This window comes from Hypanus sabinus, chromosome 15 (assembly GCF_030144855.1).
Source record: "Hypanus sabinus isolate sHypSab1 chromosome 15, sHypSab1.hap1, whole genome shotgun sequence".
NCBI lineage: Eukaryota > Metazoa > Chordata > Chondrichthyes > Myliobatiformes > Dasyatidae > Hypanus > Hypanus sabinus.
The window spans coordinates 91,397,569-91,424,176 of NC_082720.1; the positions used below are offsets into that span (position 1 = coordinate 91,397,569).

The 26,608-nt window shown below is 48.8% G+C and overlaps 2 protein-coding genes across 9 annotated transcripts in view; both read left to right on the forward strand.

Annotated features, from left to right (window-relative positions):
* cyfip2 (cytoplasmic FMR1 interacting protein 2) overlaps positions 1-9,237 on the forward strand; it is a 180,223-nt gene extending 170,986 nt beyond the window's left edge. For all 7 annotated transcript variants that reach the window (XM_059990728.1, XM_059990727.1, XM_059990726.1 and 4 more), the window contains 2 exons: positions 3,555-3,702; positions 7,308-9,237. In XM_059990728.1, coding sequence (XP_059846711.1) covers positions 3,555-3,702; positions 7,308-7,475 — 316 coding nt within the window. In that variant the 3' untranslated portion in view covers positions 7,476-9,237. The remainder of the gene's footprint in view (positions 1-3,554; positions 3,703-7,307) is intronic.
* Positions 9,238-25,474: 16,237 nt separating this feature from the next.
* Positions 25,475-26,608, forward strand: part of LOC132405706 (magnesium transporter NIPA4-like) — a 32,958-nt gene continuing 31,824 nt past the window's right edge. For both annotated transcript variants that reach the window (XM_059990736.1, XM_059990737.1), the window contains exon 1: positions 25,475-25,714. In XM_059990736.1, coding sequence (XP_059846719.1) covers positions 25,690-25,714 — 25 coding nt within the window. In that variant the 5' untranslated portion in view covers positions 25,475-25,689. The remainder of the gene's footprint in view (positions 25,715-26,608) is intronic.

Here is a 26,608-nt window from a genome sequence, read left to right on the forward strand (position 1 = left end):
TATTTTAACACAAGGAGTGTTGCGAACAAAGCGGATGAGCTTAGAGCGTGGATCAGTACTTGGAGATATGATGTGGAGGCCATTACAGAGACTTGAATGGCTCAGGGACAGGAATGGTTATTTCAAGTGCCGGGTTTTAGCTGTTTCAGAAAAGACAGGGAGGGAGGCAAAAGAGGTGGGGTGTGGCACTGTTGATCAGAGATAGTGTCACGGCTGCAGAAAAGATGGACGTCATGGGGGGATTGTCTACAGAGTCTCTGTAGGTGGAGGTTAGGAATAGGAAGCGGTCAATAACTTTACTGGGTGTTTTAATTTCCCAAATATCAATTGGCATCTCCCTAGAGCAAGGGGTTCAGATGGGGTGGAGTTTGTTAGGTGTGTTCAGGAAGGTTTCCTGACACAATATATAGATAAGCCTACAAGAGGAGAGGCTGTACTTGATCTGGTATTGGGAAATGAACCTGGTCAGGTGACAGATCTCTCAGTGGGAGAGCATTTTGGAGATAATGATCAAAATTCTATCTCCTTTACAATAGTATTGGAGAGAGATAGGAACAGACAGGTTAGAAAAGTGTTTAATTGGAGAAAGGGGAATTATGAAGCTATGAGGCAGGAACTTGGAAGCTTAAATTGGAAACAGATGTTCTCAAGGAAGAGTACAGAAGAAATGTGACAAATGTTCAGGAGATATTTGTGTGAAGTTCTGCATAGGTACATTCCAATGAGACAGGGAAGTTATGGTAGGGTGCAGAAACTGTGGTGTACAAAGGCTGTAACAAATCTGGTCAAAAAGAAAAGAAAAGCTTACAGAAGGTTCAGAGAGCTAGGTAATGTTAGAAGTCTAGATTATAAGGCTAACAAGAAGGAGCTTAAGAAGGAAATTAGGAGAGCAAGAAGGGGCCATGAGATGGCCTTGGTGAGCAGGATTAAGGAAAACCTCAAGGCATTCTGCAAGTATGTGAAGAGCAGGAGGATAAGACGTGAAAGAATAGGACCTATCAAGTGGGAAAGCGTGTATGGAAACGGGAGAAATAGCAGAGGTACTTAATAAATACTTTAGTATTCACTATAGAAAAGGTTCTTGGTGATAATAGTGATGACTTGCAGCAGATTGAAAAGCTTGAGCATGTAGATATTAAGAAAGAGGATGTGCTGGAGCTTTTGGAAAGCATCAAGTTGGATAAGTCGCCGGGCCCAGACGAGATGTACCCCAGGCTACTGTGGGAGGCGAGGGAGGAGATTGCTGAGCCTCTGGTGATGATCTTTGCATCATCAATGGGGACGAGAGAGGTTCCAGAGGATTGGAGGGTTGCGAATGTTGTTCCTTTATTCAAGAAAGGGATTCGAGATAGACCAGGAAATTATAGACCAGTGAGTCTTACCTCAGTGGTTGGTAGATTGATAGAGAAGATCCTGAGAGGCAGGATTTATGAACATTTGGAGAGGTATAATATGATTAGGAATAGTCAGCATGGCTTTGTCAAAGGCAGGTTGTGCGTTACGAGCTGATTGAATTTTTTGAGGATGTGACTAAACACATTGATGAAGCTAGAGCAGTGGATGTAGTGTATATGGATTTCAGCAAGGCATTTGATAAGGTACCCCATGCATGGCTTTTTGAGAAAGTAAGGGAGCATGGAATCCAAGGGGCCATTGTTTTGTGGATCCAGAACTGACTTGCCCACAGAAGGCAAAGAGTGATTGTAGACGCGTCATATTCTGCATGGAGGTCGGTCACCAGTGGAGTGTCTCAGGGATCTGTTCTGGGACCCTTACTCTTCATGATTTTTATAAATGACCTGGATGAGGAAGTGGAGCATGGGTTAGTAAGTTTGCTGATGACACTAAGGTTGGATGTGTTGTGGATAGTGTGGAGGGCTGTCAGAGGTTACAGCGGGACATTGATAGGATGCAAAACTGGGCTGAGAAGTGGCAGATGGAGTTCAACCCAGATAAGTGTGAAGTGGTTCAGTTTGGTAGGTCAAATATGATGGCAGAATATAGCATTAATAGTAAGACTCTTCGTAGTGTGGAGGATCAGAGGGATCTTGGGGTCCGAGTCCATAGGACGCCCAAAACAGCTGTACAGTTTGACTCTGTGGTTAAGAAGGCACAGTACTCCGTGTGATTTCACGAGTGCCTTATAGAGCCTCAACATCACATCCCTGCTCTTATATTCTATACCTCTAGAAACGAATGCCAACACTGCATTCACCTTCTTCACAACTGACTCAAGCTGAAGGGTATCCTGCACAAGACTCTGAAGTCCCTTTGCATCTCTCCCTATCTAAGTAATAGTCTGCCCGTTTATTTCTTCCACCCAGATAAGTGTGAAGTGGCTCATTTTGGTAAGTCAAATATGATGGCAGAATAGAGTATTAATGGTAAGACTCTTGGCAGTGTGGAGGATCAGAGGGATCTTGGGGTCCGAGTCCATAGGACGCTCAAAGCAGCTGTGCAGGTTGACTCAGTGGTTAAGAAAGCATACGGTGTATTGGCCTTCATCAATCGTGGGATTGAAGTTCGGAGCCAAAAGGAAATGTTGCAGATATATAGGACCCTGGTCAGACCCCACTTGGAGTACTGTGCTCAGTTTTGATTGCCTCACTACAGGAAGGATGTGGAAGCCATAGAAAGGGTACAGAGGAGATTTACAAGGATGTTGCCTGGATCGGGGAGCATGCCTTATGAGGATAGGTTGAGTGAACTCGGCCTTTTCTCCTTGGAGCAACGGAGGATGAGAGGTGACCTGATTGAGGTGTACAAGATGATGAGAGACATTCATCGTGTGGATAGTCAGAGGCTTCTTCCCAGGGCTGAAATGGTTGCCACAACAGGACACAGGTTTAAGGTGCTGGGGAATAGGTACAGAGGAGATGTCAGGGGTGGGTTTTTTACTCAGAGAGTGGTGAGCGCCGTCAACCTGTCCTTGGGGAATTGGGGGGTGTTTCTGGGGATGTATCTGTCTGTCCTAGGGGAATTGGGGAGTGTTTCTGGGGATGTATCTGTCTGACCTTGGGGAATTGGGGAGTGTTTCTGGGGATGTATCTGTCTGTCCTTGGGGAATTGGGGAGTGTTTCTGGGGATGTATCTGTCTGACCTTGGGGAATTGGGGGGTGTTTCTGGGGATGTATCTGTCTGACCTAGGGGAATTGGGGAGTGTTTCTGGGGATGTATCTGTCTGACCTAGGGGAATTGGGGAGTGTTTCTGGGGATGTATCTGTCTGACCTTGGGGAATTGGGGAGTGTTTCTGGGGATGTATCTGTCTGTCCTTGGGGAATTGGGGGGTGTTTCTGGGGATGTATCTGTCTGACCTAGGGGAATTGGGGAGTGTTTCTGGGGATGTATCTGTCTGACCTTGGGGAATTGGGGGGTGTTTCTGGGGATGTATCTGTCTGACCTTGGGGAATTGGGGAGTGTTTCTGGGGATGTATCTGTCTGACCTTGGGGAATTGGGGAGTGTTTCTGGGGATATCCCGTCTGACCTTGGGGACTGGTTGGGGTGTTTTTTGGGATCTCCCTCTGATGCTCCTGTCTGTTTCCCTTCCCTCAGGCAGTGTTTTGGAGACGGGTTGAACTGGGCGGGATGCTCTATCATGGTGCTGTTGGGCCAGCAACGGAGATTCGACCTGTTTGATTTCTGTTATCACCTCCTGAAAGTGCAGAGACAGGATGGCAAGGACGAGATGATCAAAAATGTGGTATGTTTCTTGTCACCCTGCAACAAGCAGGATGGGGTTGTCCTCAAATACTTCCTCTCACTCTCTCTCCCCTCCTCTCCTTCATCCCACCTCCTACTGCCCCATTCTTCCCTCACCCCACTCTGGGCAGAGCTCCAGAGGGATGAGAGGAGCTTTTTCCATGCCTCCCCGTCCAGTTCATACTCCTCCACTCAACCCATAACCTCTCCTGCTCCCCTCATTCAGCTCTTCCCACACAGCATCCACAAGACATGGGAACAGAATTAGGCCATACAGCCCATCACATCTACACCACTATTACATCGTGACTGATTTACTATCCCCCTCAACCCATTATTTGTCCTTCACCTTGAAACCTTTAACCCTGACTAATCAAGAATCTATCAACTTTCTCTTTAAATATACTCAATGTCATGGCCGCCACAGCTGTCTGTGGCAATGAATTCCCCAGATTTACCACACTCTGGCTAAAGAAATTCCTTCTCATCTCTGTTCTAAATGGATGATCCTCTATTCTGAGGCTGTGCCATCTGGTCCTGGACTTCCCCACTACAGGAACTGTCCTCTCCACATCCACTCTATCCAGCCCTTTCAATATTTGACAAGTTTCAATGAGATCCCTCACTCATTCTTCTAAACTTCAACAAGTACAGGCCCAGCACCATCAGCCGCAGCCCCATCCCCTTTAACCTGCCTCTCTTCACTCTCTCACACTCCCCCCTCACCCCTGTCACCTCTTCCCAGTCACCCACACATGAATTCACCTGAGGAGGCAGTGAATCCAGGCCACGTCACTTCTAGGATCAGACAAAGCAGAGCACGGTGAGGGAGTGAATGGTTGGGGGGGGGGGGCGAATGCTGGATCAGTGAATGGTGGAGGGGGTAAATGTTGGAGGGCGTGCGTGTGGGTGGGGTGAATTTTGGAGGGGATGAGTGGGGAGGGGGTGAATGTTGGATCAGTGAATGGTGGGAGGGGGTGAGTGTGGTAATAGTTGAGTGTTGGAAGGATGAACATTGGAGGGATGAGTATTGGAAGGGTTGAGTGTTGGAGCGGGTGAGTGTTGGATGGATGAACATTGGAGGAGGTGAATGTTAGAGGTGTGAGTGTTGGAGGGGTTGAGTGTTAGAGGGTTGAATGGTGTTAGGGGTGAGTGTTGGAGGGGTTGAGTGTAGGATGGATGAACATTGGAGGAGGTGAATGTTAGAGGGGTTGAGTGTTGGAGCGGGTGAGTGTTGGATGAACATTGGAGGGGTTGAGTGTTGGAGTGAGTGAGTGTTGGGGGGTGAATGCTGAAAGGGTGAATTTTGGACAGGTGATTGTTGGAAGGGGAGAATGCTGGTGATGGGGTGAATGGTGGAAGAGGGAATGGGAGATGTTGGAGGGATGTGTGGGGGAATGGGAGATGTTGGAGAGATGTGTGGGGGAGTGGGAGATGTTGGAGGGGTGTGTGGGGGAGTGGGAGATGTTGGAGAGGTGTGTGGGGGAGTGGGAGATGTTGGAGGGGTGTGTGGGAGAATGGGAGATGTTGGAGGGGTGTGTGGGGGAGTGGGAGATGTTGGAGGGGTGTGTGGGGGAGTGGGAGATGTTGGAGGGGTGTGTGGGGGAGAATGGGAGATGTTGGAGGGGGGAGTGGGAGATGTTGGAGGAGTGTGTGGGGGAGTGGGAGATGTTGGAGAGGTGTGTGGGGGAGTGGGAGATGTTGGAGAGATGTGTGGGGGAGTGGGAGATGTTGGAGGGGTGTGTGGGGGAGTGGGAGATGTTGGAGGGATGTGTGGGGGAATGGGAGATGTTGGAGGGGTGTGTGGGGGAGTGGGAGATGTTGGAGGGGTGTGTGGGGGAGTGGGAGATGTTGGAGAGATGTGTGGGGGAGTGGGAGATGTTGGAGAGGTGTGTGGGGGAGTGGGAGATGTTGGAGGGGTGTGTGGGGGAATGGGAGATGTTGGAGAGGTGTGTGGGGGAGTGGGAGATGTTGGAGGGGTGTGTGGGGGAGTGGGAGATGTTGGAGGGATGTGTGGGGGAATGGGAGATGTTCGAGGGGTGTGTGGGGGAGTGGGAGATGTTGGAGAGGTGTGTGGAGGAGTGGGAGATGTTGGAGGGGTGTGTGGGGGAGTGGGAGATGTTGGAGAGGTGTGTGGGGGAGTGGGAGATGTTGGAGGGGTGTGTGGGGGAATGGGAGATGTTGGAGGGGTGTGTGGGAGAATAGGAGATGTTGGAGGGGTGTGTGGGGGAGTGGGAGATGTTGGAGGGGTGTGTGGGGGAGTGGGAGATGTTGGAGAGATGTGTGGGGGAGTGGGAGATGTTGGAGAGGTGTGTGGGGGAGTGGGAGATGTTGGAGGGGTGTGTGGGGGAGTGGGAGATGTTGGAGAGATGTGTGGGGGAGTGGGAGATGTTGGAGAGGTGTGTGGGGGAGTGGGAGATGTTGGAGAGATGTGTGGGGGAGTGGGAGATGTTGGAGAGGTGTGTGGGGGAGTGGGAGATGTTGGAGGGGTGTGTGGGGGAGTGGGAGATGTTGGAGGGGTGTGTGGGGGAGTGGGAGATGTTGGAGGGGTGTGTGGGGGAGTGGGAGATGTTGGAGGGGTGTGTGGGGGAGTGGGAGATGTTGGAGGGGTGTGTGGGGGAGTGGGAGATGTTGGAGGGGTGTGTGGGGGAGTGGGAGATGTTGGAGGGGTGTGTGGGGGAGTGGGAGCTGTTGGAGGGGTGTGTGGGAGAATGGGAGATGTTGGAGGGGTGTGTGGGGGAGTGGGAGCTGTTGGAGGGGTGTGTGGGAGAATGGGAGATGTTGGAGGGGTGTGTGGGGGAGTGGGAGATGTTGGAGGGGATGTGTGGGGGAGTGGGAGATGTTGGAGAGGTGTGTGGGGGAGTGGGAGATGTTGGAGGGGTGTGTGGGGGAGTGGGAGATGTTGGAGAGGTGTGTGGGGGAGTGGGAGATGTTGGAGGGGTGTGTGGGGGAGTGGGAGATGTTGGAGGGGTGTGTGGGGGAGTGGGAGATGTTGGAGGGATGTGTGGGGGAGTGGGAGATGTTGGAGAGGTGTGTGGGAGAATGGGAGATGTTGGAGGGGTGTGTGGGGGAGTGGGAGATGTTGGAGGGATGTGTGGAGGAGTGGGAGATGTTGGAGGGGTGTGTGGGGGAGTGGGAGATGTTGGAGGGGTGTGTGGGGGAATGGGAGATGTTGGAGGGGTGTGTGGGGGAGTGGGAGATGTTGGAGGGGTGTGTGGGGGAGTGGGAGATGTTGGAGGGGTGTGTGGGGGAGTGGGAGATGTTGGAGGGGTGTGTGGGGGAGTGGGAGATGTTGGAGAGGTGTGTGGGAGAATGGGAGATGTTGGAGGGGTGTGTGGGGGAGTGGGAGATGTTGGAGGGGTGTGTGGAGGAGTGGGAGATGTTGGAGGGGTGTGTGGGGGAGTGGGAGATGTTGGAGGGGTGTGTGGGGGAATGGGAGATGTTGGAGGGGTGTGTGGGGGAGTGGGAGATGTTGGAGGGGTGTGTGGGGGAGTGGGAGATGTTGGAGGGGTGTGTGGGGGAGTGGGAGATGTTTGAAGCCATGAATGCTGGTGATTAGGATACCATGCACAATGACTGGGTTCTGACTGCTCTGTGTCCTCACAGTCCCTGAAGAAGATGGCGGACCGGATCAGGAAGTATCAGATCCTCAACAACGAGATCTTTGCCATGCTCAACAAGTACCTAAAGTCTGTGGAGAACGAGAGCTCGACAGTGGAGCACGTGAGGTGCTTCCAGCCACCAATCCACCAGTCGCTGGCCACCACCTGCTGAGAGGCTGGGGTACACACCCAAGCTCATCGTTCACCACCCTGCTGCGTCCTGTGTGTGTGGTTACCTGTGTTTCTCTTGTCGATACTGACCCTCTGATACCAGCCGTGGAGTTCTCTCCCCGCTCTTCCAAAGACCATAAGGCATCGGAGCAGAATTAGGCCTCTCAGCCCATCAAGTTTGTCTGCCATTCCATCATGGGTGATTTATTATGTCTCTCAACCCAATTCTCATGTCGCTTCCCTGCAACTTTTGTCACCCTGACTCATCTGCAACCTCCTGTGGTGGTGAATTCCACAGTTTCACCACCTTCTGGCTAAAGAAATTCCTCCTCATCTTTGTTCCAAAGGGACGTCCCTCTATTCTGAGGTAATGCCCCCTGGCCCTAGACTTACCCACTATAGAAACATCTTCTCCATATTCACTCTGTCTGGGCCTTTTTATTATATTCTAGTCCTCTCGAAATGAATGCTAACATTGCATTTGCCTTCCTTACACCGACTCAACCTGCAAGTGAACCTTTAACAAATTTGCATGAGGACATCCAAGTCCTTTTGCACCCAGGATTTTTAAATTTTTGCCCAGTTTAGAAAATAGTCTACACTTTTTTTCCTTCCTCAACAGTGCATGACCATTCCTTTCCTTATGCTGTATTCCATCTGCCCCTTCTCCTAATTATTGGGGAGGGTTAGAGGAGATTTACGAGAATGATTCTGAGAATGAAAGTGTTAATGTGTGAGGAGCTGGGGTTTATCTGCTGGACAAGGCGGGTCAAAGCGTTCCCAATAAACCGGGTGCCTCTGGTGAAGGAAGTGCCTGTCAGAGCTTGGGAAACTCCGATTCACACCGAATCCCTCCTGTGGAACCCCGTGGCTTCTCTCAGCACCTGACACCGAGCCACAGCCAGTTTCAGCTCCTTGGTGAAAAGCAAGATCCCAGGGGATTGGATGTTGTGTGGAGGTGATCTGGATATCCAAGGGGAGACTATTCCCAGCAGAGAGGATGGGGGCACACATCTCTCTCGGAGCACGGGGGACTGAGATTAACAACCACGTCTTGGATTCCCCAAGGTTAGCCGACTCGATGGGCTGAATGGCCACACCCTGCCCCTATGTCTTATGGTTAGCTGCCGAGGTGAGCGGCTGTTTGTTTGCTGCAGGAGCACGGGGAGGGATGCGGTGGTGGAGAGGTGTGGGAGTATTGAAGGTGTCGATTGGCTATGTGGCATGACCACCCCCTTCACCAGTCTTCTCGGCCTCTGTCCATACGCAATATTGATTGGATGTATTTCAAATCCAGGGAATGTTTCCAGTCATTATCAACTCATTGACAGAGTTGAGGGATGTAAATCCACCAGCACCTTGCGTCCTCAACCCCGGCAAAAAAACAACTTGTGCTCTCAGGAGAAACTTCTTCTTAAACAGAATAATAATATATAATATTTATCGTCCAGTCGGAAAGTACAGGGAAGACAGAACATAGAGAAATGTAATGTGCTTATGTAACCTGTGTGTGGAATGTGAATTTTTAATTTAAAATGTGAAACTGTCCCTCGGGCTCTGGACAAACTGGACTCGGTCTTTCCCAACATGGCCCCAGCCAGTAGCATTACCAGTTGGTCAGTAAACTGGCTGCTGCAGTCTCAGGACTGAGGGACGTGGGGCACAGTCAGTGCCCTGGATACGGTCTGGCCCATTTGCTGCCCAGTGTTTGCGAGCTGTTGTATTGTGTTCAATCCACAGTGTGATAAATATTGAAAATGAAACACACGTGGCTGAAGCTTCTTCCTGAGGGTCTGAGAGACGGGTTGGGTGCTGGAATGGCAACAATGTGAGGTCATGCAGCTCCCATACAGGGCAATGCAGTTGGCAGACAACGACCACCCCCTCCACCTCAGCGATGAGTCGATGCTCTGTCACTGGTGAGATTCTTCACCTACCTGGTGGGGGGAGGGCACCAGGACTGACCCTCGTCCTACACTCGAACTTTGGATCGACGTCCCGACACCTGAGTTCTGGGACTGACCCCTGCATTGTCACTGTGATCTCATGGTGAGGGTCTGCAGGTATCAGTGTTACCAGACACCCCATCACTACCTCTCCCTCACCTCCAGGATCCCTGGCCTTGGGGAGGGTCATATCCTCGCTGTCCGAGATCCCAGTTTTGGGGAAGGTAGAAGGTTGCAGGGGAACAGTAGGCAAGGTGTGGAACGGGTTCTGGGGGGCTGACGTTCTGTGGTGCAATACCAGAATTCACGGGTGGATACCGGCAGGGTGGGCAGCCTGGTGGTTCCTTTGCCTCGAAGTACTGTTAACAAGAGTCAGACCTGGGACAGGGTCAGTCTCAGGACCTCTATCCACTCTGTACCCGAGATCATAAGACATAGGAGCAGAATTAGGCCATCTGGCCCATCGAGTCCGCTCCGCCATTCAATCATGGCTGATCCTTTTTCTCCTCCTCCTCAACCCCAGTTCCCGGCCTTCTTCTCATAACCTTTGATGCCGTGTCCAGTCAAGAACCTATCAACCTCTGCCTTGAATACACCCAATGACCCGGCCTCCACAGCTGCATGTGGCAACAAATTCGCAAATTCACCACCCTCTGGCTAAAGGAATTCCTCTGCATCTCTGTTTTGGAAGGGCGTTGCGTCAACCTGAGGCTGTGCCCTCTTGTCCTGGACTCTCCCACCATGGGAAACATCCTTTCGAATCTACTGTGTCTAGGCCTTTCAACATTCAAATAAGATCCCCTCTCATCCTTCCAAATTCCAGCGAGTACAGACCCAGAGCCACCAAACGTTCCTCATATAATAATCCTTTGATTCCTGGAATCACCCTTGTGAACCTCCTCTGGAACCTCTCGAATGCCAGCACATCTTTTCTTAGATGAGAAGCCCAAAACTGTTCACAATACTCTAGGTGAGGCCTCACCAGTGACTTATAAATTCTCAGCATCACATCCCTGCTCTTGTATTCTAGACCTCTCAAAATGAATGCTAACATGGCATTTGTTTTCCTCAGTACCAACCCAACCTGCAAGTTAACCTTTAGGTTGTTCTGCACAAGGATTCCCAAGTCCCTTTGCATCTCAGATTTTTGGATTTTCTCCCCGAGTGTTGTGAACAAAGCGGATTACCTTAGGCATGGATCAGTACTTGGAGATATGAACTGGTGGCCATTACAGAGACTTGGATGACTCAGGGAATGGTTACTTAAAGTGCCGGGTATTAGATGTTTCAGAAAGGACAGGGAGGGAGGCAAAAGAGGTGGGGTGTGGCACTGTTGATCAGAGATAGTGTCACGGCTGCAGAAAAGGTGGATGTCATGGAGGGATTGTCTACGGAGTCTCTGTGGGTGGAGGTTAGGAACAGGAAGTGGTCAATAACTTTACTGGGTGTTTTTTATAGGCCACCCACTAGTAACAGGGATATCGAGGAGCAGATCGAGAAATAGATCCTGGAAATGTGTAATAATAACAGAGTTGTCATGATGGGAGATTTTAATTTCCCAAATATTGATTGGTATCTCCTGAGAACAAGGGGTTTAGATGGGGTGGAGTTCGTTAGATGTGTTCAGGAAGGTTTCTTGACACAATATGTAGATAAGCCAACCAGAGGAGAGGCTGTACTTGATCTGGTATTGGGAAATGAACCTGGTCAGGTGTCAGGTCTCTCAGTGGGAGAGCATTTTGGAGATAGTGATCACAATTCTATCTCCTTTACCATAGCATTGGAGAGAGATAGGAACAGACAAGTTAGAAAAGTGTGTAATTGGAGTAAGGGGAATTGTGAGCCTATTAGGTGTGAGGCACGGTGGCAGGGCCTCTGGCACTGAGTCCGACCCTGTGGTGCAGAAGGATGGGGCAGAGAAGAGGAGAGCTGTCGTCATTGGAGACTCTAGAGTCAGGGGAGCAGACAGGAGATTTTGTGGACTTGAGAAGGAAACCCGCATGATTTGTTGCTCCCGGGTGCCAGGATCCGGGATGTCTCTGACCGGGTGCAAGACATCCTGGTACGAGAGGGAAAGCAACCAGAAATCGTGATACATGTTGGGACCAATGACGTAGGCAGGAAGAGGGATGAGGTCCTGAAGTGTGAGTTTCAGGAACTAGGCAGAAGGCTGAAGAACAGGACCTCAAGGGTGGCGTTCTCAGGATTGCTGCCAGTACTACGTGATATTGATGGTAAGAATTGGAGGAGATGGCAGTTGAATGTGTGGCTGAGGAGTTGGTGCAGGGGGCAGGGTTTTAGATTTTTGGATCATTGGGAACTCTTCTGGGGAAGGTGGGACCTGTACAGTTTGGATGGGTTGCCCCTGAACTCAAGGGGAACAATATCCTTGCAGGTAGGTTTGCTAGCATGGTTCGGGAGGGTTTAAACTAATTTGCAAGGGGGATGGGACCTGGAGTGATAGAGCAGTGAAAGAAGTGCTTGGAGTAAAGCCAGATCTAGCATATAGAGAGGCTTTGAGGAAAGAGAAGCAGAATAAAGGGTGTAAAGGTAGTAAGGTAGAAGGGCTAAAGTGTGTGTACTTCAATGCAAGAAGCATCAGGAACAAAGGTGATGAACTGAGAGCTTGGATACATACATGGAATTATGATATAGTGGCCATTACGGAGACTTGGCTGGCACCAGGGCAGGAATGGATTCTCAATATTCCTGGATTTCAGTGCTTTAAAATAGACAGAGATGGGGGGGGAAGGGGAGGAGGGGTGGCATTACTGGTCAGGGATACTATTACAGCTACAGAAAGGGTGGGTAATGTAGCAGGATCCTCTTTTGAGTCAGTATGGGTGGAAGTCAGGAACAGGAAGGGAGCAGTTACTCTACTGGGGGTATTCTATAGGCCCCCTGGTAGCAGCAGAGATACTGAGGGGCAGATTGGAAGGCAGATTTTGGAAAGGTGCAAAAATAACAGGGTTGTTATCATGGGTGACTTTAACTTCCCTAATATTGATTGGCACCTGATTAGTTCCAATGGTTTAGATGGGGCAGAGTTTGTTAAGTGCGTCCAGGATGGATTCCTGTCACAGTATGTTGACAGGCCGACTAGGGGGAATGCCATACTAGATCTAGTATTAGGTAACGAACCGGGTCAGGTCACAGATCTGTCAGTGGGTGAGCATCTGGGGGACAGTGATCACCACTCCCTGACCTTTAGCATTATCATGGAAAAGGATAGAATCAGAGAGGACAGGAAAATTTTTAATTGGGGAAGGGCAAATTATGAGGCTACAAGGCTAGAACTTGCGGGTGTGAATTGGGATGATGTTTTTGCAGGGAATTGTACTATGGACATGTGGTCGATGTTTAAGGATCTCTTGCAGGATGTTAGGGATAAATTTGTCCCGGTGAGGAAGATAAAGAATGGTAGGGTGAAGGAACCATGGGTGACAAGTGAGGTGGAAAATCTAGTCAGGTGGAAGAAGGAGGCATACATGAGGTTTAGGAAGCAAGCATCAGATGGGTCTATTGAGGAATATAGGGTAGCAAGAAAGGAGCTTAAGAAGGGGCTGAGAAGAGTAAGAAGGGGGCATGAGAAGGCCTTGGCGAGTAGGGTAAAGGAAAACCCCAAGACATTCTTCAATTATGTGAAGAACAAAAAGATGACAGGAGTGAAGGTAGGTCCGATTAGAGATAAAAGTGGGAAGATGTGCCTGGAGGCTGTGGAAGTGAGCGAGCTCCTCAATGCATGCTTCGCTTCGGTATTCACGAATGAGAGGGAACTTGATGATGGTGAGGACAATATGAGCGAGGTTGATGTTCTGGAACACGTTGATATTAAGGGAGAAGAGGTGTTGGAGTTGTTAAAATACATTAGGGCGGATAAGTCCCCGGGGCCTGACGGAATATTCCCCAGGCTGCTCCATGAGACAAGGAAAGAGATTGCTGAGCCTCTGGCTAGGATCTTTATGTCCTCGTTGTCCACAGGAATGGTACTGGAGGATCAGAGGGAGGCGAATGTTGTCCCCTTGTTCAAAAAAGGTAGTAGGGATAGTCCAGGTAATTATAGACCAGTGAGCCTTACGTCTGTGGTGGAAAAGCTGTTGGAAAAGATTCTTAGAGATAGGATCTATGGGCGTTTAGAGAATCATGGTCCGAACAGGGACAGTCAGCATGGCTTTGTGAAGGGCAGATCGTGTCTAACAAGCCTGATAGGAGTTCTTTGAGGAGGCAACCGGGCATATAGATGAAGGTAGTGCAGTGGATGTGATCTACATGGATTTTAGTAAGGCATTTGGCAAGGTTCCACACTGTAGGCTTATTCAGAAAATCAGAAGGCATGGGATCCAGGGAAGTTTGGCCAGCTGGATTCAGAATTGGGTTGCCTGCAGAAGGCAGAGAGTCGTGGTGGAGGGAGTACATTCAGATTGGAGGGTTGTGACTAGTGGTGTCCCACAAGGATCTGTTCTGGGACCTCTACTTCTCGTGATTTTTATTAATGACCTGGATGTGGGGATAGAAGGGTGGGTTGGCAAGTTTGCAGATGACCAACAAAGGTTGGTGGTGTTGTTGATAGTTCAGAGGATTGTCGAAGATTGGAGAGAGACATCGATAGGATGCAGAAGTGGGCTGAGAAGTGGCAGATGGAGTTCAACCTGGAGAAGTGTGAGGTGGTACATTTTGGAAGGACAAACTCCAAGGCAGAGTACAAAGTAAATGGCAGGATACTTGGTAGTGTGAAGGAACAGAGGGATCTGGGGGTACCTGTCCACAGATCCCTGAAAGTTGCCTCACAGGTAGATAGGGTAGTTAACAAAGCTTATGGGGTGTTAACTTTCATAAGTCGAGGGATAGAGTTTGAGACGCGATGTAATGATGCAGCTCTATAAAAATTCTAGTTAGGCCACACTTGGAGTACTGTGTCCAGTTCTGGTCGCCTCAGTATAGGAAGGATGTGGAAGCATTGGAAAGGGTACGGAAGAGATTTACCAGGATGCTGCCTGGTTTAGAGAGTATGGATTATGATCAAAGATTAAAGGAGCTAGGGCTTTACTCTTTGGAGAGAAGGAGGATGAAAGGAGACATGATAGAGGTGTACAAGATATTAAGAGGAATTGACAGAGTGGACAGCCAGCACCTCTTCCCCAGGGCACCACTGCTCAGTACAAGAGGATATGGCTTTAAGGTAAGGGGAGGCAAGTTCAAGGGGGATATTAGAGGAAGGTTTTTCACTCAGAGAGTGGTTGGTGCGTGGAATGCACTGCCTGAGTCAGTGGTGGAGGCAGATACACTAGTGAAATTTAATGAACTACTAGACAGGTATATGGAGGAATTTAAGGTGGGGGGGGGTATAAGGGAGGCAGGGTTTGAGGGTCGGCACAACATTGTGGGCCAAAGGGCCTATAATGTGCTGTACTATTCTATGTTCTAAATTGGAAGCTTAAATTGGAAACAGATGTTCTCAAGGAAAAGTATGGAAGAAATGTGACAAATGTTCAGGGGATATTTGTGTGGAGTTCTGCATAGGTACATTCCAATGAGAGGGGAGTTATGGTCATGTGCAGGAACCGTGGTTTACAAAGGCTGTAATAAATTTGGTCAAGAAGAAAATAAAAGCTTACAAAAGGTTCAAAGAGCTAGGTCAGAGGTCAGCAACCTTTACCACTGAAAGAGCCATTTGGACCCGTTTCCCAGAGAAAAGAAAACACTGGGAGCCACAAAACCCGTTTGACATTTAAAATGAAATAACACTGCATACAACGTTTTTTTTTGCCTTTATGCTATGTGTGACCAAACTATAATGTGTTGCATTTATGAAATCGATGAACTCCTACAGAGAAAACGAAATTACATTTCTGCATGCAACAAAAACATTTTGAACTCCGAAAAAATGACGTTGGGTTGAAGGTTACTTTTAACTAAGATACTCAATGTCTATTTGAGTCCTCCTTGTATTTATGAAAAACACCGACCTTAAATTGTCCGCCAGCAGCAAACCAAAAATAACGTCAGCCAGCTGTCAACCGGAAAAATAAAAGGACTATTTCACTGAACAATGAAAAAATATGAATATACGTAAATAATAGGCAATTAAAATATTTAGCATACTTTGTTAATGGGATTTCTGCTCCTGGACCTCAGCGCACAGCATCTGGACATCAGGGCTGTATGACGTCACCTTTATCTTTACACAGGATTGCAAGCTGTCATCTGTGAGGCGTGCACAATGTTTGTTTTTAATAAAGTTCATGTTGGAGAACACCTGCTCACATACATATGTGGATCCAAAGATCGACAGGACTCCAAGCGCATACTTTTTAATGTTTACATAAATGTCAGGGATAGCATTCCATGTTTCGAACACAAGCTTGCCCGGTTTTGAGAGGTTTTCAATATCACTCTTTTTGTGATTCTGAGCAAGAACGGCCTTCTGACGGGCAACATCTTCAAGGTCTGCTGTCAAGCGTCTAAACTTGGACACCCATATGTCTTTGTCGGCTGTGTCGGCCAGTTCCATCTCAAGATCAGGTTGACTCACACCTGCCAATGCTGTTGTATTCAGTAGGGATGGATCGATGCTTAGGGGACTGACCGGAAAGGATAATGTGTTTTTTTCCTCTCTGAACTCACAGAAGCGTTTCCCAAACAATGTTTGCATTGCGATGATTGCAGAATGTAAATATTCTGAATTTATCATGTCGTGAGCTTGTTTCAACTCTCTCAAATTGGGGAAGTGAGACAATGTGCCTTTCTGTAAATCTCTGGCAAGCACTGTCAACTTGCGCTCGAATGCCAAAACATCCTCCAACATGTGCAGGGCTGTGCGTCCTTTCCCCTGAAGAGCTGTGTTCAGCGTGTTCAGGTGCGCTGTCATGTTTACCATGAAGTGTAGCTTTTCCAGCCACTCTGGCTGTTCCAGCTCAGGAAAGGTGAGCCCTTTGCTGCCCAGGAAAGTTTTCACTTCTTCCAGACACGCAACAAAGCGTTTCAGCACCTCCCCTCTTGACAGCCACCGGACTTTGTTGTGCAGCAGGAGATCAGAATATACGCTTCCCAGCTTGTCCAGTGACAAACGGAATTGACGGTGATTTAAACTTCTTGCCATTATTTTATTGACAATCTGAATGACAACATCCATTACTTCTGTGCATTCCGGAGGAAATGTTTGAGCGCACAGTGCCTCTTGGTGCAAGATGCAGTGGAAAGTCAGCAGCTTTCTGTCCAGCGACTTCTGCAGTAAAGCCACAAATCCCTTGTGCGCTTCTGTCATACTTAGTGCCCCATCAGTAGCTACTGACACCAGGTTGGGTGGTCTTTATTCCTTTGGCTCTTAAACAATTCAAGACAGCCTCACAGATGTCCTCCCCCCATGTTTGGCCTTTTAGAGGTATCAACTCTTATAATTTCTTCCTGTGGCCGGGCAGAGTTTACATGCCGACAGAACAGCGCTATCTGTTCAATATCACCTTTGTTTTTAGACTCATCACAGGCAATCGAGTAGGCCACAGCTGAATTGATGTCTTTAATTTGCTGTCTTGTGATGTCTTCTGCCATTTTTATGGTTCTGTCTTTGACAGTCTTTGCAGAGAGGGGCACTTCCCTGATTTTCTGCACAATTTCACTCTTGTTTTTAAAGTCCGTGAATAGATGTTCTGAAATCTTAATGAAAGATTCTTTTATATATTCACCATCTGTAAACTGCTTCCCGTGCCTGACTATTTCCTGAGCGGCAGCGAAACTAGCATATGTAGTTGATTTTCCAGACTTCATCCACTTCTTGAAATGATTTTTGCTCAGATCAACCTTCCGCATCAGTTCCGAAACGGCTTTTTTTCTCTCATCTCCATCCGGATATTTTTGAGCAAAGGCTGCGTGTTTATTCTGGAAATGCCTTGCGACTTTTGACTTTTTGTTGTTTGCTAGTTTCTCATTGCATATTAAGCATACCGGTAAGCCAGTCTCGTCAACAGTGAAAGCAAATTAATCTGCCCACGTATCATTAAACATTCTGTTTTCTTCAGTCACTTTTCTTTTTTTAGAATTCTCCATAGTTAGCCTACCTTGGATCAAAAAATTAAAGAAATCGCGCACTGGCAGGTGTCAGGCTTTGGCAGTGGTGACATATATTAATAGCGACAAAAAAATGTTTTATTTAGATTGTACAAGATCACCATAATCTTCAAATTTAGAATTACATTTCAAAAACTAACAAACTAACATAAAATACATTTTAATTAAATACTCATCATTTATTTTCCAAAGCCACAGGGAGCCGCAGCACAGAGATGAAAGAGCCGCGGGTTGCCGACCCCTGAGCTAGGTAATGTTAGAGATCTAGAAGATTATAAAGCTAACAGGAAGGAGCTTAAGAAGGAAATTAGGAGAGTCAGAAGGGGCCATGAGAAGGCCTTGGCAGGCAGGAATAAGGAAAAACTCAAGGCATTCTACAAGTATGTGAAGAACAGCAGGATAAGACGTTGAAGAATAGGACCTATCAAATGTGACAGTGGGAAAGCGTGTCTGGAAACGGAGGAAATAGCAGAGGTACTTAATGAATACTTCAGTATTAACTATGGAAAAACCTCTTGGTGATAATAGTGACGACTTGCAACAGATTGAAAAGCTTGAGAATGTAGATATTAAGAAAGAGGGTGTGCTGGAGCTTTTGGAAAGCATCAAGTTGGATAAGTCGTCAGGACCGGATGAGATGTACCCCAGGGTACTGTGGGAGGTGAGGGAGGAGATTGCTGAACCTTTGGTGATGATCTTTGCATCATCAATAGGCACGGGAGAGGTTCCAGAGGATTGGAGGGTTGCGAATGTTGTTCCTTTATTCAAGGAAGGGAATAGAGATAGACCAGGAAATTATAGAGCCGTGAGTCTTACCTCAGTGGTTGGTAAGTTGACGGAGAAGATCCTGAGAGGTAGGATTTATGAACATTTGGAGAGGTATAATATGATTAGAAATACAGCATGGCTTTGTCAAGGGCAGGTTGCGCTTTACGAGTCTGAATTTTTTGAGGATGACTAAACACATTGATGAAGGAAGAGTAGTAGATGTAGTGTATATGAATTTCAGCAAGGCATTTGATAAGGTACCCCATGCAAGGCTCTCACCTCCCTTTTACTCTTTATATTACTGAAAAAACTTTCAGTATCCTGCTTTAAGGTGGCATGGGATCCAAGGGGACATTGCTTTATGGATCCAGAAGTGGCTTACCCACAGAAGGCAAAGAGTGGTTGTAGACAGGTTTTATTCTGCATGGAGGTCAGTCACCAGTGGAGTGCCTCAGGGATCTGTTCTGGGACCCTTACTCTTCATGATTTTTATAAATGACCTGGATCAGGAAGTGGAGGGATATGTTAGTAAGTTTGCTGATGACACAAAGGTTGGAGGTGTTGTGGATAGTGTGGAGGACTGTCAGAGGTTACAGCAGGATATTGATAGGATGCAAAACTGGGCTGAGAAGTGACAGATGGACTTCAACCCAAATAAGTGTGAAGTGGCTCATTTTGGTAGGTCAAATATGATGGCAGAATATAGTATTAATGGTAAGACTCTTGACAGTGTGGAGGATCAGAGGGATATTGGGGCCTGAGTCCATTGGACACTCAAAGCAGCTGTGCAGGTTGACTCTGTGGTTAAGAAGGCGTACAGTGTATTGGCCTTCATCAATTGTGGAATTGAATTTAGGAGCCGAGAGGTAATGTTGTTGCAATATAGGACCATGTTCAGACCCCAGTTGGAGTACTGTGCTCAGGTCTGGTCGCATCACTACTTGAAGGATGTGGAAACTATAGAAAGGGTGCAGAGGAGATTTACAAGGAAGTTGCCTGGATTGGGGAGCATGCCTTATAAGGATAGGTTGAGTGAACTTGGCCTTTTCTCCTTGGAGCAACAGAGGATGAGAGGTGACCTGATAGAGGTGTTTAAGAAGTTGACAGGCATTGATCATGTGGATAGTCAGAGGCTTATTCCCAGGGCTGAAATGGTTGTGACAGGAGGATGCAGGTTTAAGGTGCTGGGGAGTAGGTACAGAGGAGATGTCAGGGATAAGTTTTTTACACAGAGAGTGGTGAGTGCGTGGAATGGGCTGCCAGCAAAGGTGGTGGAGGCAGATACGATAGGATCTTTTAAGAGACTTCTAGATAGGTACATGGAGCTTAGAAAAATAGAGGGCTATGGGTAAGCCTAGAAATTTCTAAGGTAGAGAAATGTTCAGGACAACCATGTGGGCCGAAGGGCCTATATTGTGCTGTAGGTTTTCTATGTTTAGAAAATAGTCTGTACATTTATTTCTACTGCTGGATGGATAGCAATGAATGTTGCAGTCTCTTACTTTCTGTGAATCCCACCATCTGGAATCTGGAGGAACTTGTGGGTTGGGCAGCACCTGTGGAGGGAATTGCACAATCCACGTTTCAGGTGAAGACCCTTCTTTGTGACACGGATCATTGTGTTAGGCTTCTCCTTCGGAGACATTGGGCAGGGGTGAGATCAGAAAGCACGATTTGCCAAGCATAAATAACTGGAGGAATTTAGCAGGTCAGGCAGCATCTATGGAGGGGAATATGATGTCGGCATTTCAAGCCATGACGCTTCATCAGGACCGGAAATGAAAGGGGAAGGAGGTTGAGTACAAGCTGGGAGGTGATAGGTGAGACCAGGGGAGGAGGAAGATGAAGTTAGAAACTGAGAGATAATAGGTGGAAAAGGTAAAGGGTTGAAAAAAAAAGAATGTGATAGAGGCGGAGCACAGAAGAAAGGGAAGGATGAGGGGAACTAGAGGGAGGTGATCAGCAGGTGAGGAGAAGGGGAGGGGAGAAATTACTAGAAGTTTGAGATGTTTATCTCATCAGGTCGATGGAATAACCCAAATGGAATATGAAGCGTTTCTCTTCCAACCTGAGGGTGGCCGTTGACTGGAAATGAGGAGTCAGGAGATCCAGATCTTTGTGGAGGACAAAGCGGATGTGCTGAATGAAGTCGTCCCCCAATCTATGTTGGGTCTTACTGAAGCAGATTCTGAGTTCCTCCGGCATTTTGTGTGTTTTGCTCGAGGTTTCCAGCGTCTGCAGAATCTCTTGTGTTGAGAACTTGCCTAGGGTTAAATGAGTGTCCGAACACAGGGCGCTGGTGTAAGGCAACTGGGTAGCTTAGCGGGTAGCACGACGCCATTACAACTCAGGGTGTCAGAGTTGAGAGTTCGATCCTCGTGCAGTCCTGTAAGGAATTTTTATATTCTCCCTGTGACCTGCAGTTTCCTCCCACAGTCCAGAGGCATACCGATTAATAGGTTAATTGGTCATTGTAAACTGTCCGGTGATTAGGCTAGGGTTAAATAGGTGGGATGCTGGGTGGTGCGGTCATTGGGCCGGAAGGGCCTGTTCTACACTGTTAATCAAAAGAAACATAAACTCAATGAAACACATTATTTGCATCTGCAACCTAAAGATGAACCCATTCACATCCATTTCATCTCACTACCCCACACATCACCACAAGCTCCCACCAGTTTCCACCGGTCACCCACACACTGGGGAATAATAAATAGTGACCCAGCACATTGCTAGGATGTGGGAGGGAACCGACATAGTCACAGGGAGGAGATGCGGACAGCACACAGTCAAGATGGAACCCGGGTTTCTGAAGGCTGAGCAGCCGGTCTGCTATAACCCAGCACTGCTGAGACAAGCTAATAGTGTCTTTGCCAAGTGACATAGGCTGAACTCCGGGGCCACGTGTGTTTCTGCCCTCCACGTGAAGTGAAATGACCAACCCATCAGCCCTCCTGCCACCCCACAGTGGCCATGTTCTGGTCTGCTGACTCAGGACATCAGGAAAGTTTCATTAAACTTGTACACTGGACATGGAACGCACACCAGGGCAGCACCGGAACAGGCCCTTTGCACCGCAATGTGCTCAACCAATTAAATGAATAATCAAATGGCCAACTAAACTAATCTCCTCCGCCTACACAATGTCCATATCCTTCTACTTTCTCACATCCATGTGCCTATCTAAACATCTCTGAAAAGTCTCTAATGTATCGGCCTCTACCCCCCACCCCAGGCAGTGCAATGCAGGAACCCACCACTCTCTGTCTGAAACAACTTGCCCCTCACATCTCCTTTCAAATTACCCCCTCTCACCTTGAAGGCATGTCCTCTGGTATTAGACATTTCAATCCGGGAGAAAAGATAATGTCTGTCTACTCTATCTATGCCTCTCACAATCTTATAAACCTCGATCAGCTCTCCTCTCAGCCTTCACTGCTCCAAAGAAAACAACCCAAGTTTTCCAGCCTCTCGTGATAGCACATGCCCTCTGATCCAGGGAACAGCTTGGCAAACCTCTTCTACGCCATTTCCAAAGATTCGACATCCTTCCTGTAACGTATCGATCAGAACACACCAGCATGTGACTCTCCAATCTCCACTGGACACAAGTGAGGGAAGTGTGCAACTCCCCACACCTCTATCACACTCGGGCAACTCAACAACCCTGCCCCTAATGTGAGGGCAAAACTGAGCAGCTCTCCCCCTCCCTAAGTCATTCAGGCAACTCAACACCAAAGTGGGCAAAGCTGGGCACAGTCCCCCCCACCAAATCCCTCAGCCAACTCAACATCATCCAGGGCAAAGCTGGGCACAGTCCCCCCCACCAAATCCCTCAGCCAACTCAACATCATCCAGGGCAAAGCTGGGCACAGTCCCCCCCACCAAATCCCTCAGCCAACTCAACATCATCCAGGGCAAAGCTGGGCACAGTCCCCCCACTAAATCCCTCAGCCAACTCAACATCATCCAGGGCAAAGCTGGGCACAGTCCCCCCACCAAATCCCTCAGCCAACTCAACATCATCCAGGGCAAAGCTGGGCACAGTCCCCCCACCAAATCCCTCAGCCAACTCAACATCATCCAGGGCAAAGCTGGGCACAGTCCCCCCACCAAATCCCTCAGCCAACTCAACACCACTCAAGGCAAACCACTGCCCCCTCCCAAACCACTCAGGCACCATCTACAAAACACACCACAGACTGGCCCAGGTTACCCCTGCAGCTTCTCCAACCCCACATCCTCCCATCACTGACCAGGGACAAAGGCTACAGGCATAGAGGAGCACCACCTCCAGGACGTTCCCTCCCAGTCACACTGCACCCACACTTGCAAATCAATCTTCATTCCTTCCCCGTTCACTGGATCTAATTTGGAGTATTATGTCAGTTTTGGTCACCTACCTACAGAAAAGATGTAAATAAGATTGAAAGAGTGCAGAGAAAATTTACAAGGATGTTGCTGGGACTGAAGTTATTAGGAAAGATTGAACAGGTTACAAATTTATTCCTTAGAATGGAGAATACTGAGGAGAGAGAGAGGTCGACAAAATGGGGGTACGTAGATAGGATAAATGCAAGCAGACTTCTTTCGCTGAGGTTGGGTGGGACCACAATCAGAGGTCATGGGTTAAGGGTGAAAGATGAAAAGTTTAAGGGGAACATGAGGGGAAAATTCTTCTCTCAGAGGGTGAGGAGAGTGTGGAATGAGCTGCCAGCGGAAGTGTTGCATGTGAGCTCGATTTCTACATTCAAGAGAAGTTTGGACAAGGACATGGATGGCAGAGGTATAAGGGGCTATGGTCCGGGTGTAGGTCAATGGGACTAGACAGTTTAAATTGTTTGACTGAACTAGATGGGCTGAATGGCCTGTTTCTGTTCTGTACTTTTCTATAACTCTCACTAAAACTATCAGCCCTGTCAGTAAATTGTCCTGTCAGAAGGATGGTGGAGCCAATAGAATTCTCACCAAACTGGCCCAGTGGTTGTGTTATTTGTCAATTTCTCCTCTTCATGATACGGTGCTCACAGTGTCATCCTCAACACAGGGATGTAAATGTACAAGGTACATCAACTGATTAAAGTCCACTCCCAGTTCTGGAGAGGTCGGTCTTCTCTCCCGGAACAGCTGGGTGAAAGGCAAAGAAGTGGGGGATGGATGAAAACAGGTGAGTGGGGATGATTGACGGATGGAGAGAGGTGAGTGGTGATGATTGATGGATGGAGACAGGTGAGTGGTGATGATTGATGGATGGAGAGAGGTGAGTGGTGATGATTGATGGATGGAGACAGGTGAGTGGTGATGATTGACGGATGGAGACAGGTGAGTGGTGATGATTGACGGATGGAGACAGGTGAGTGGTGATGATTGACGGATGGAGAGAGGTGAGTGGGGATAATTTACGGATGGAGACACGTGAGTGGTGATGATTGACGGATTGGTAGAGGTGAATGGGGATGATTGATGGATGAAGAGAGGTGAGTGCTAATGATTGACGGATGGAGAGAGGTGAACGGTGATGATTGACGGATTGGTAGAGGTGAATGGGGATGATTGATGGATGGAGAGAGGTGAGTGCTGATGATTGACAGATGTGTAGAGGTGAGGGGGGAAAATTGACGTATGGAGAGAGGTGAGTGGTGATGATTGACGGATGGAGAGAGGTGAGTGGGGATAATTTACGGATGGAGACACGTGAGTGGTGATGATTGACGGATTGGTAGAGGTGAATGGGGATGATTGATGGATGAATAGAGGTGAGTGCTAATGATTGACGGATGGAGAGAGGTGAGTGGGAATGATTGATGGATGTGTAGAGGAGAGTGAGGACGATTGACGGATGGAGAGAGGTGAGTGGGGACGATTGACGGATGGAGAGAGGTGAGTGGTGATGATTGACAGATGGAGAGAGGTGAGTGGGGATGATTGACGGATGGGTAGAGGTGAGTGGGGACGATTGACGGATGGAGAGAGGTGAGTGGGGATGATTGACGGATGGGTAGAGGTGAGTGAGGATGATTGACGGATGGAGAGAGGTGAGTGGGGACGATTGACGGATGGAGAGAGGTGAGTGGGGATGATTGACGGATGGGTAGAGGTGAGTGGGGATGATTGACGGATGGAGAGAGGTGAGTGGGGATGATTGACGGATGGGTAGAGGTGAGTGGGGATGATTGACGGATGGAGAGAGGTGAGTGGGGATGATTGACGGATGGAGAGAGGTGAGTGGGGATGATTGACGGATGGAGAGAGGTGAGTGGGGACGATTGACGGATGGAGAGAGGTGAGTGGGGATGATTGACGGATGGGTAGAGGTGAGTGGGGACGATTGACGGATGGAGAGAGGTGAGTGGGGATGATTGACGGATGGAGAGAGGTGAGTGGGGATGATTGACGGATGGAGAGAGGTGAGTGGGGATGATTGACGGATGGAGACAGGTGAATGCGGATTGTTGATAGACTGGAACCATGAGTGCAGATGATTTGTGATTATGTAAATACTGTAGAGGTGGAGATGATCTCACTATCATTCAGAAGCACTGGGAGAGGACATGCCGTGGAGCATCGAAAATGAGACCACGGATTGAATTTTGAAATAAGCGAGGGGCTCACTTTGCTACTTTTATTCAGTCAGAATCCCCTTGCCGAGATGATAGAGTCACCTTCCCCCAACACCCCCCCCCCCCCGCGTTCTTGTCTTCTCAGGAGACCCCAGGCCTGTCTCTCCTCACAACTTGTGGATTCTCACACCCCCGCTCACCGGGGTCTCCCTCCCTCATATTTGTGACATTTACTGGGACTAAGGGCCCACCGCCGTCAGGAAGGAGGTACAGGAGCATCAGGACTAGGACAGCTTCTTCCCTCGGCCTGTGAGACCAGTGAATACCCGGCAACCTCCGACCTCTGGTCACTCGGACCGCGAGCTGTTTACCGGTGCTGTGCACTGCATGCATTTGAATGACATTTTATTCATTTATTGACGGTAATATTTTGTTTGATGTGCTGTGTGTGGTATGTGAGTGTCTCGTGGTCCGGAGGAACGTTGTTTCGTTTGACTGGGTTCGCGGCCGGAGGGAGCTGCGGGGTCACACTGACTGAACCACCGCCGCCACCCCATCCCTCGTCCTGTGCTGTGATGGAAAAGCCTTCCCATTCTTGGCGGCTCCGTTTCCGTGTTCTGGTTGAAACCTGGATCCGGTCGCTCCTGCTCCCGGGAGGTGGGGCTGCCCCGGAGCAGCAGAACCTGTTCTGTCTGTACCTTGGGAGGGGCGGAGAGCGTAACCGGAGGAGGTGACACATCGCTGGCCCTTCTCGGGATACGGCGTCCGGACACAGGCACCACGACTCCTGCCCGGACCGGACCGGACCGGACCGGCACCCCACTGCCCCGGCTCACGGGAGGATATCTCGGGGCGAGAGGAGGAGGCGGCGGCGGACATGGAAGAGGCCAACTGCTCGGAAGGTGAGTGTTGGAGATCCGGAGGAGAGTGGAGGAAGAGGCGGGTAAGGCTGAAGGTGGAGAGGGTGAGGGGGTCGATCAGTGTCGGATCGGACGGCCACAGCTGGTTTCCGCTCCAGCCTGGACGGACAACAATCCGCCGCTTGGAAAGTGCTTTTGCCGAACTCGGAAAACCGAGTCTACAGGGAGAATCCAGACCGGGATATTAGACCACCCCCTCCCTCACCCCATCGCTCCGCCTCCACCTCCTCTGTCCCCTTCTTTCTCACCCCACCCCCTCTCCCTCCCTCCCTCACACTTCACCCTCTCCCCCTCTTCCAATGAAGTTTAACCACTGGTGTGTTTTCTTCGTGTTTGCCTATCAGTTTGTTGGGTCCATGATAGATCTTTGCTGCCATTCCAGGCCTCTACCCCAGCCATCGCTGTCAGTGTGCGTAGCCTCACACAGATTAGGCTGAAATTCCATCTCTGTTGTTCTGCCCAATCTACCAACAGATCGATGTCGTTCTGTACCCAAAGCTATTCTCTCTGTCAACAAACCATTCATTTCACATAATCTTCAGAACTACTAATCACACCTCTACACTCAGATCCACCAGTTAACTCACTTAACAACAAGGAACCCTCATATACCAGGTGTCTGGTCACCCAGCAACCCTCTACCTTCAGAATCAGGTTTGATGTCAAACAACACACACAAAATGCTGAAGGAACTCAGCAGGCCAGGCAGCATTTGTGGAAAAGAGTGGCCGAGATCCTTCATCAGGACTGGAAAAGAGATGAGGAGTCAGAGTAAGGGGGGGGGAGGGGAGGAAGAAACACAAGGTGATAGGTGAGAGGCTCCCTTTGCCCTCACCTCCCATAAAACCAGCACATAATTCTGCCGTCTCCACCAGG